Source organism: Myotis brandtii, unplaced genomic scaffold (genome assembly GCF_000412655.1).
Source record: "Myotis brandtii unplaced genomic scaffold, ASM41265v1 scaffold421, whole genome shotgun sequence".
Taxonomy (NCBI): Eukaryota; Metazoa; Chordata; class Mammalia; order Chiroptera; family Vespertilionidae; genus Myotis; species Myotis brandtii.
The window spans coordinates 2,272,465-2,282,216 of record NW_005366140.1 but is presented as its reverse complement, the minus strand read 5'-3'; the positions used below and the strand labels follow the sequence as shown (position 1 = coordinate 2,282,216).

Below are 9,752 nucleotides of genomic sequence, written 5' to 3'. Positions count from 1 at the left end.
ATCCCTCCCCCTCCCTCTCTGTAAAAAATCAATAAAATATCTTTTTTTAAAAAGAGAGATCAATAGTAATAACAGTACCCGATCAGCTTTCTTTTTTAAAAAACATATATTTTATTGATTTTTTTACAGAGAAGAAGGGAGAGGGATAGAGAGTTAGAAACATCAATGAGAGAGAAACATCCATCAGCTGCCTCCTGCACACTCCCTACTGGGGATGTGCCCACAACCAAGGTACATGCCCTTGACCGGAATCGAACCTGGGACCCTTCAGTCCGCAGGCCGACGCTCTATCCACTGAGCCAAACCGGTTAGAGCCCGTTCAACTTTCTGAGTGTAGACTTTACATTTACCAGGCGTTTACTGAGTCTGTCTCCGTGCTGTGAACAGAACCACACACTGGCCCCTCCTGGCCATCCACTGATGTAGAGATGAGGAAACCGAAGCCTGGAGAGGGGCAGAGGCTTGCCAGGGTCGCCCCGTGGGTCCCTATCAGATCTTGGATTGGAGTCCATCCGAGCTCTCCCGTCCCATCCCAGCCTCCAGTTGCGGCCACCCCTCCCTTAATGACCCCAATTCTCTCTGACCCCCAGGCCCAACCAAGCGCAGTGCCCTGGGTCCTGGTTTGCTGTGGTGGGACCTCACGTCGCAGACAGCATCAGTGGCTCCCAAGGAAGAAGTGGCCACCCAGGGTGACAGCTTGGTGAAGGTCAGTCTCAGGGCGGGGCTCCCAAAATGGGGGAAGGGACAGTAAAGTAGCTGTGAAGTAGCTTGGGGTGCTCTGGGCGTGGCCATAATTCAAGGGAATGACGCGATGATCAGTCACTGTCGTTCTCAACTTCCTGTTACCACCAGTGGAGAGACTCCGTTGGGAGGTGATGTATCTTCAACACTTTTTATTATCCCCTTTAACAAAGACTAAGCAGAAGTTCATAATTTTCATTTAAAAAACAACAACAGTGTATCTGTTTTTACACTTACTTTTGATCTATGGCAGGTGAAACTGGTTTGCCTTTAGGGTATTGATAGAAAGTCTCTCCTGAAAATAAAATTACTTAATTCAAAAGTGACTCAGCACTGGCTGGTTTGGCTCAGTGGTTATAGTGTTGGTCTTGAAGTCAGAAAAGCCTCAGGTTCGATTCCCCATCAAGAGCACATACCTCGTACCTCAGTTGCAGCCTCAATTCCAAGCCTTGGTTAGGGTGTGTGCGAGAGGCAACCAATCGATGTGTCTCTCCTTCATAGATTTTTTTTTTCTCTCCCTCCTCCCTCCCCTCTCTCTAACAAAAAAATCAATGGAAAAAATATCATCGAATTATTTTAACAAAAAATAAAAACAGCCCAGCCGGCATGGCTCAGCAGTTGAGCAGTGACCTATGAACCAGGAGGTCACCGTTCGATTCCCAATTAGGGCATATGCCTGGGTTGTGGGCTCGATCCCTAGTGTGGGGCCTGCAGGAGGTAGCCAATCAATGATTCTCACTCATCATTGATGTTTCTGTCTCTCTCTCTCCCTCTCCCTTCCTCTCTGAAATCAATAAAAAATATATATATTTTTTAAAAAGTGAGTCAACATGGAGATAACTTACCTAAGGAAATGTGATGGGCTAGACCAGCGGTTCTCAACCTGTGGGTCGCGACCCCTTTGGGGGTCGAACGACCCTTTCACAGGGGTCGCCTAAGACCATCAGAAAACACATATATAATTACATATTGTTGTTGTGATTAATCACTATGCTTTGATTATGTTCAATTTGTAACAATGAAATTGGGGGTCACCACAACATGAGGAACTGTACTAAAGGGTCGCAGCCTTAGGAAGGTTGAGAACCACTGGGCTAGACTAGGCAGACTTTGCTCAAAGCCCCGTGGTTGCTACGTGAATGCCTTGAGTTTGGGAAACACCGTCCCTGAGGGGTCTGATTCATGCCCTGCTTTGGATTCCCTGTTTCATTTCCTCATTTATTAAGCACTCACTGTACCACACCCACTGTCTAGCAGGAGCAGATAAAAACTAAGCTGAGAGCCCTAACCGGTTTGGCTCAGTGGATAGAGCATCGGCTCGCGGACTCAAGGGTCCCGGGTTCGATTCCGGTCAAGGGCATGTACCTTGGTTGCGGGCACATCCCCAGTGGGGGGTGTGCAGGAGGCAGCTGGTCAATGTTTCTCTCTCACTGATGTTTCTAATTCTCTATCGCTCTCCCTTCCTCTCTGTAAAAAATCAATAAAATATATTTTTAAAAAAACTAAGCTGAGAAAAGAGTAGGGTCTTGGGCAGGGGGTGAGTGTTAGGAAGACAACAAAACAGGCTACTGTATGGGGGTGGCCTCCTGAAGAGGGGACATGGATAGAGCCCAGATGAGGAGGAAAGAAGCCAGCGGAGGAAGGGCAGTCTCCATGGAGGGCACAGCGAGTGTGAAGGCCCTGAGGCTGGAATAGGTTTGATGAGAGGGGGGTTGGGGAGGAATCTATCTGGCTGGAATGTTCTAAAGCTCCCTCCAGCTGCTGTGGGGAAATATTTATTTTCTTGAAGGGTAACAGGCAGAGAGTCAGAGAGAGAATGGAGGCAGGCCTGCATGCAAGCATTGATGGCCTGGACCAGGGGTCCTCAAACTACGGCCCGCGGGCCACATGCAAATACAAATATTGTATTTGTTCCCGTTTTGTTTTTTTACTTCAAAATAAGATATGTGCAGTGTGCATAGGAATTTGTTCATAGTTTTTTTTTAAAACTATAGTCCGGCCCTCCAACGGTCTGAGGGACAGTGAACTGGCCCCCTGTTTAAAAAGTTTGAGGACCCCTGGCCTGGACTGTAGATGATGTGGGCTTGGGGGAGACAAGTGGATGGAGCCTTTGGAGACCGAGGGAACTGGCTGAGGCGCTGGACAAGAGGACACTGTGCAACCCTGCCCAGGTTCCATCCTCCCAGGCCCTCGGCGTCCCCCTCTGGGGGATGAGCTAACACAGAAAAAGGAATCTCTGAAGGGGGTCTTTCTTTTCTCCTCTCCACAGGGGGCCGAGGAACTGCCTCCCAGTGCCAAGAGGCCTCCTGGCTTCCGGCTCACAAACGAGGACCAGCTGCTCTTCCTGGGGCAGAAGGAGGTGAATGGAGCTAGCTCTGGCTCCTGGAACCCTGGCAGAGGACGTGAGGGTGGCCGTGACCTGCGGGAGACAGACCTCTGAACCAGCCCAGGACTGGCCACCTGGAATGGAAACTCATGGGGCAGCCCCACCTCCAGTCAGCAGTTAGTCAGTCTTAGATGCTGCACCCCTGCCAGCACCCCCAAAATGAGGCCGTATTTTTCCATACCTACAATAAAAAGATGTTGGAATCCCCTCTGGAGAACATGGGAAACTTCCAGGTCCCACCTTAGGGTCGAAGAAAGACCCCAGCTCTTTCTGCGAGGTGCCTGAACCTTAGCAAGGATTGTGGAGGTCCTCAGGCCCAGACCCCCGGTACCTCATTTCGCAGGCAGGGGAGAGAGACCTGGAGAGGGGCAGGGAGGTGGCCAAGGCCACAGAACAAACCAGAGACACATTGAGAGGTGGACACCAGCCTTTCCTCCTTCGCCTCTTCCTGTTTTCCTCCCTTTGAAGGGTCAGATGGTACATGGCCTCTGACCTTGGGAGCAGGGTGGGAGGAGGAAGGAGAAATAACGTTCCAGCTTTCCTCCTGCGTCTGGGCACTTTCCCCATCTCATTCATTGAGAACCGCGAACCCACTTTGCAGAGGAAGAAACGGAAGCTCGGGGAGTTTGCCTGAGACCCCCCAGCAAGGCCAGGCAGGCAGGGACAGGCCTGGGTGCTGCATGATGCTCCATTGAGGACACGGGTGTCCAGGGTCTGATCGGCCAGGCGAGTGCACACCCCTGGCTCTTGGCTGGAGACGACATCCACACACATCAAATAAACGGACCCAGGCTTGATATCTCTGAAAAGTCATTCTGGCCTCGGCTCTCCAAGTCTGAGCACGGATCTCTGTGTCTCTTGCCCAAGCCTGCAAGTGAATAAACCTGAGTCTTTAAATCACCAGAGAGAGGTGACCACTCCCAGGTCAGGGTGCACGGTACTGCCCTCCCTGACCCACAGCTCGTCTCCTCGCCTGACTCCTTGAAGCACTCCCTCCTGGCTGCCCTGTGCACCCGGTTGGCCTCCTCAATGTCCCTGCACCAGCCGCTGGGGTCTCTGTGGTCACGAGCGCTGGCTGCACTTGCCTCTGCGCACACACCTGCCGTGGCTCCGTGGCCCCCACTCACCTGGCCGTCGAGGCCGCCAGGTCCAATAGAGCCCCCGCCCCATTCATGAGAGTTGGACACCAGCTTTTCCTCAGAAAGTGAGTTTATTTTAAAAATAAGTTCTTGGCAGGTGGACGTAATCTAAATTAAGGTAAGGGCATGCTGGATTCGGATGGACCCTGAGTACAATGACTGTGTCCTTATAAGAAGAGGAGGAGAGCCCTAGGCCTAGCCGGTTTGGCTCAGTGGATAGAGCATTGGCCTGTGGACTGAAGGGTCCCAAGTTAGACTCTGGTCAAGGGCACGTACCTTGGTTGCAGGCTCCAGCCCTGGGATGCAGGAAGCAATCAATCGATGTGTCTCTCTCACACTGGTGTTTCCCTCTGTCTCTCCCTCTGCCTTCCACTCATTCAAAACCAATGGGAAAAATATCCTCAAGTGAGGATTAAAAAAAAAAAAAAAGGAAGAAGAGGAAGAGAGACCCAGAGACATAAACACAAAGGCAGAAAGTGGAGGCAGAGATTGAAGTGATGCTGCCACAAGCCTCCGAACTCAGGGGCCGCCAGAAATGAGAGAGGCCAGGAGGACCCCTCCCCTCGAGCCTTCAGAGGGAGCATGGCGCTGCCCACCCCTTGATTTTGAACGCCTGGCCTCCAGAACTGTGAGAGAACAACACATTCTTATTGGTTTTAAGCTATGGCGGTGACAGCAAACTAACGCAGTGGTCCCCGCTTATCTACAGTTTCACTTTCTAAGGTCAACTGGGGTCTGAAAACTCCAGAAGTAAATAATCAATAAGGTTTTTAAAAATATTTTTATTGATTTTGAGAGAGAGAGAGAAACATCTATGTGAGAGCCGAATGTCGATCAGCTGCCTCCTGTATGCCCCCTACCAGGGATTGAGCCCGCAACCTGTGCATGTGCCCTGACCCAGAATCGAACCGGCAACCTTTCAGTGTATGGGCCAATGCCCAACCAACTGAGCTATGCAAGCCAGGGACACAATTCATGTTTTCAATTACACACAGTTCTGAGTCGCGTCATGAAATCTCTGCTGTCCTGCTTGGTCTGACCCTGGCCATCCAATTTGGATATATATTTTTTAAATTAATTAATTAACTAACTAATTGTGTTTTTTATTGGTGACACAGATTTCCCCCATTTCCTCCTCTTTGCCCCCCTTCACCCAGCGCCCCCCTCCCTCCCCAGGCCTCTGCCACATTATTGTCTGTGACCATGGACTATGCATATATGTCCAATTTGGGTATCTCTAAGTTTCTTTTCATGCCTCATTGCTTTGGCTGGAACTGCTAATACGACGTTGACAGAAATTTTTAAAAAGCAGACATTCTTGATTTTAGACCTCAACTCACTAGGTGCCAGTAGCACCCTCCCCCAGTGCGACAACCAAAAATGTCTCCAGACATTGCCCAGTGTCCTCTGAGGGCAAAACTGCCCCTGAGCGAGAACCCTGGTCTATGCTGACACAAGTACCTCCCCAGCTTTATAATAAGACCTCGGCATTGTCCAAGGCCAGGGACTGTGAGCCTTGGGAGAATGCCACCTGACCCCGGTCCAAGGACATGGGCTGGTGTGTACAGGGGACACACTGGCGTTCAGAACACCAAGGGGCTGGAGGTAACAAGCAAGAAAACATCCATAGGTCCATCGCAAGAGCCTGGAATATGGGACATGGGGCTTTTAGGGGACAGCACACCAGGCTGGCAATTAAAAAAAATAATTCACTGGGGTTGGAGGGCTGCAGAGGATTCCAAGGGACAAGGTGCAAAAGCAAGTTGCTCAACGATGCCCATAGTCAGGTTAAGGCCAGAATTTCTCAGCCTTGGCGCTATTGATATTTTGGGCTGAGTAATCCTCTATTGAGGGGGGTATCCTGTGGATTGTAGGGTGTTGAGCAGCATCCCTGGCCTCCACTCACCAGGTTCCAGTAGCACGCCCCCCTTCCCCAGCTATGACAACCAGAAATGCCTCCAGTATCACTGGGCAGTGTGTGTGTGTGTGTGTGTGTGTGTGTGTGTGTGTGTGTGCAGGGGGGCAGAGTCATCCCAGTTGAGCACCACTATTCTTTTTTATTGTTAATCCTCACCTGAGGATATTTTTCCATTGATTTTCAGAGAAAGTGGAAGAGAGAGGGAAAGACAGAGAGAAACATCGATGTGAGAGAAACACATCGGTCGGTTGTCTCCTGCACGTGCCCGTACCAGGGCCCGGCCTGGGGAGGAGCCTGCAACCGAGGTACATGCCCTTGATCGGAATTGAACCCAGGACCCTTCAGTCCGCAGGCCAACGCTCTATCCACTCACCCAAACCAGCTAGGGCAAGCATCACTATTCTACTAGTATGTGCAAAAAGAATAGATGACATATGTATTCCATTGTATTGTTTCATTTTTGAGGTGATTCATTTTAAAAATTTTTTAAAATATGTTTTTATTGATTTGAGAGAGAGAGAGAGAGAAATGGGGAGGGATAGAGAGCCCACAACCTGGGCATGTGCCCTGACTAGGAAAACTGATGACGACCTCTTGGTTCATGGGTTGATATTCAGAGAGGAAGGGAGAGGGAGAGAGAGAGAGAAACATCGATGATGAGAGAGAATCATTGATCGGCCACCTCCTGCACGCCCCCTACTCGGGATAGAGCCCACAACCCGGGCATGTGCCCTTGACCAGAATTCAACCCGGGACCCCTCAGTTCGCAGGCTGACTCTATCCACTGAGCCAAACCAGCTAGGGATAAAGTGATTCATTTTTATAATCTGAAGGATATTATGAAATGGTTGACATTCCTTGATCATATACTATGTGCCAAGAGGTTTACTCATATACTGGTAAAAGTGTCTATGTTTATTGAGCATCGACTCAGTAACAAGCACTTTTTGTAATTATTTTGGCTTATTTTTAATTAATATACATTTTTAGAGCAGTGTTAGGGGTACAGAAAGATTGAGCAGAAAGTTCAGAGAGCTCCCACAGATGCCTTTCTCCCCCGCTCCCAGTTTCCCCTATTATTAACATCTCTCATTAGTGTGGTACATGTGTTACAACTGATGAGTAAATATCGATGCATTATTATTAACTGAAGTCCACAGCTTACAGTAGAATTCACTGTGTTGTACATTCTGTGGATTTTGACAAGTGCATAATATCCACCGTTATGCTACCATACAGAATAGTTTTACTGCCTTAAAAATTCCCTATTACACCTATATTGGTCTTGCCTCCAACCTCTAAATCAGTTCTATCCATTTTGTTTGTTTTTTCTTTTTGATTTTCTATTGATGATAGTAACATCTGGTCTCGATTCTTTTTCTTATTACATTGGCCCACACTTGCATATTAAGCATCTAATATTAGCTGTGATTGTGGGCACCCCTGCCCCATTCTGGAATATGGTATCTGTTGTTTCAACATAGAATACAATGCAGACGGTTTCTTTTGAATCACAATCTTTGATCCGACTAATTCCTTCCTACTCCCCATTTACTAAGAACTTAAAAATCAGGAATGGTGCTGAAGGCTGTCTGATGTTTTCTAGCACCTTTCGTGTCTTCATGGAGTCAAGGAGGCTTTCTGCTGTTAAACGTTCCCGCCTCCTTGGAATAAAGCCCTGCATGCCCCTGGTATGCTGTCCTTTAAAGCAGAGCTGAGCTCAGATCGCATGTGCCCAGGCTCCTGACCCTTTCCTGGCAGGTCCTTACCCTGCAGCTGAGCTGACTCCCGCAGGGCATGGGGGAGGGTCTGCTCAGAACTTCTGTAGGAGCTCAACCAGGCGTCTTCAACTCCGCAGCTCCCAGAACTGCTCCTCCTCCAGGAGCCTGCTGGCCAACCCTGCACCCTGCGCAGCCTCCTTACCTTTTTTGTTGTTGTTAATCCTCACTGGAGGGTATTTTTTTCATTTATTTTTGTTGTTGTTAATCCTCACCCATTTTTTTCCATTGATTTTTAGAGAGTGTGTAAGGGAGGGGGAGAGTGGAAGAGAGAAACATCAGTGTGAGAGAGACAGATCGATTGGTTGCCTCCCGCATGTGTCCTGACCTGGGCCAGGGGATCGAGCCTGCAGCCGAGGTATGTGCCCTTGACTGGAATCAAACCCATGACCCTCCAGGCTGGCACTCTAACCACTGAGCTACGCCAGTGAGGGTCTCCTCTCCTTTTTTAAAAAAAGTTGATTTCAGAGAGAGGAAGGGAGAGGGAGAGATAGAAACGTCAATTATGAGAGAATCATTGGTTGGCTGCTTCCTGCAGTTCGAGCCCATAACCCGGGTATGTGCCCTGACCAGGAATGGAACCGTGACCTCGTGGTTCATAGGTTGACACTCACCCACTGAGCCACATGGGCTGGGCAGGCCTCCTTGCCTTATTTCACTGGTCCTCTACACCCCAACACACCCCAGAGCCCTGGCTTGTCCAGTGTCCCCTGCTGATTTTGGTATCCTCAGCTAAAGCCAAGACAGAGGCCACAAATTCTTTTTTTTTTTTTAATTTATTTATTTGAGAGAGAGAGTGAGCAAGCATTCATTGGTTGATTTTTCTATGTGCCCTGACAGGATGAAACCCACAACCTTGGTGTATCGAGATGACGCTCTAACCAAGTGACCTACCCGGCCAGGACCCAAAAGTTCTTGGTCCTTCTGGTCCTGGGGACAGTTGTCAAGGAGCCAGGTTGAGCAGAACTCGGGGCTTGGCAGGTAGGTTTCATTGGAATGCCCCAACTGCCTCCTCCCCAGGTTCACAACTGGGTCAGCCTCAGGCACTGCTGGCTCCAGGAGCACTGCAGTGCAAGAAGGAGGATCTGGCTTACATTCTGTCCTTGCAGCCAGGTCTCAGACTGGGGCTGGGATCAGGGGTTCCCCTAAACCAGCAGCTCCTCAGGCGGCAGCTCACCTAATACCACCCCATCCACCAATATAGATCCCAATGGAAAGCTGGCCTCCTGCAGCCAGTCCCTGCCCCTCTCTGTCAGCCACATCCCGTTCTCCGAATCCTGACCTGGCAATGGGTCATGCAAAGAGTAGGTGTACCGGTTAATAATGCGGATTTGTAATCAAAGAAAACACGATAATTTCAAGAGAAACATCAAAAGTGCTTTATTCAAAGTAATGTCCATCGCTAGCTACACATTTCCCCCATCTTTCAGGTAATTTGTGGATACCGTCCCAATAGAACTTTTCTTGTTTTGAGGCAAACCATTCAGAGACCCAATTTTCCACTTCTTCATACGTTTTGAAGTGCTGCTCAGAAAGTGCGTGTGCCATCGATCGGAACAAGTGGTAATCTGAAGCAGCAAAGTCTGGTGAATATGGCAGGTGGGTTAATACTTCCCAGGCAAGATCTTTTAACGTGTCTTTAACTGGTTTTGAAGTGTGTGATGGTGCGTTATCACGAAGCAAAATTACTTTGCCGTGTCTTCTGGCCCATTCTGGTCGTTTCACGATCAAAGCGTGGTTCAAATTGATTATTTGTTGTCGGTAGCGATCAGTATTAACGGTTTCACCTG

The 9,752-nt window shown here is 49.1% G+C and overlaps 1 protein-coding gene across 1 annotated transcript in view; it reads left to right on the top strand.

Annotated features, from left to right (window-relative positions):
• Positions 1-3,924, top strand: part of SLC5A5 (solute carrier family 5 (sodium/iodide cotransporter), member 5) — a gene marked incomplete at its 5' end in the record, with an annotated part of 15,417 nt that extends 11,493 nt beyond the window's left edge. The window contains 2 exons of the mRNA XM_014545812.1: positions 591-706; positions 3,011-3,924. Of these exons, the coding sequence (XP_014401298.1) occupies positions 591-706; positions 3,011-3,181 (287 nt within the window). The remainder of the gene's footprint in view (positions 1-590; positions 707-3,010) is intronic.
• Between the last annotated feature and the right edge of the window lie 5,828 nt (positions 3,925-9,752).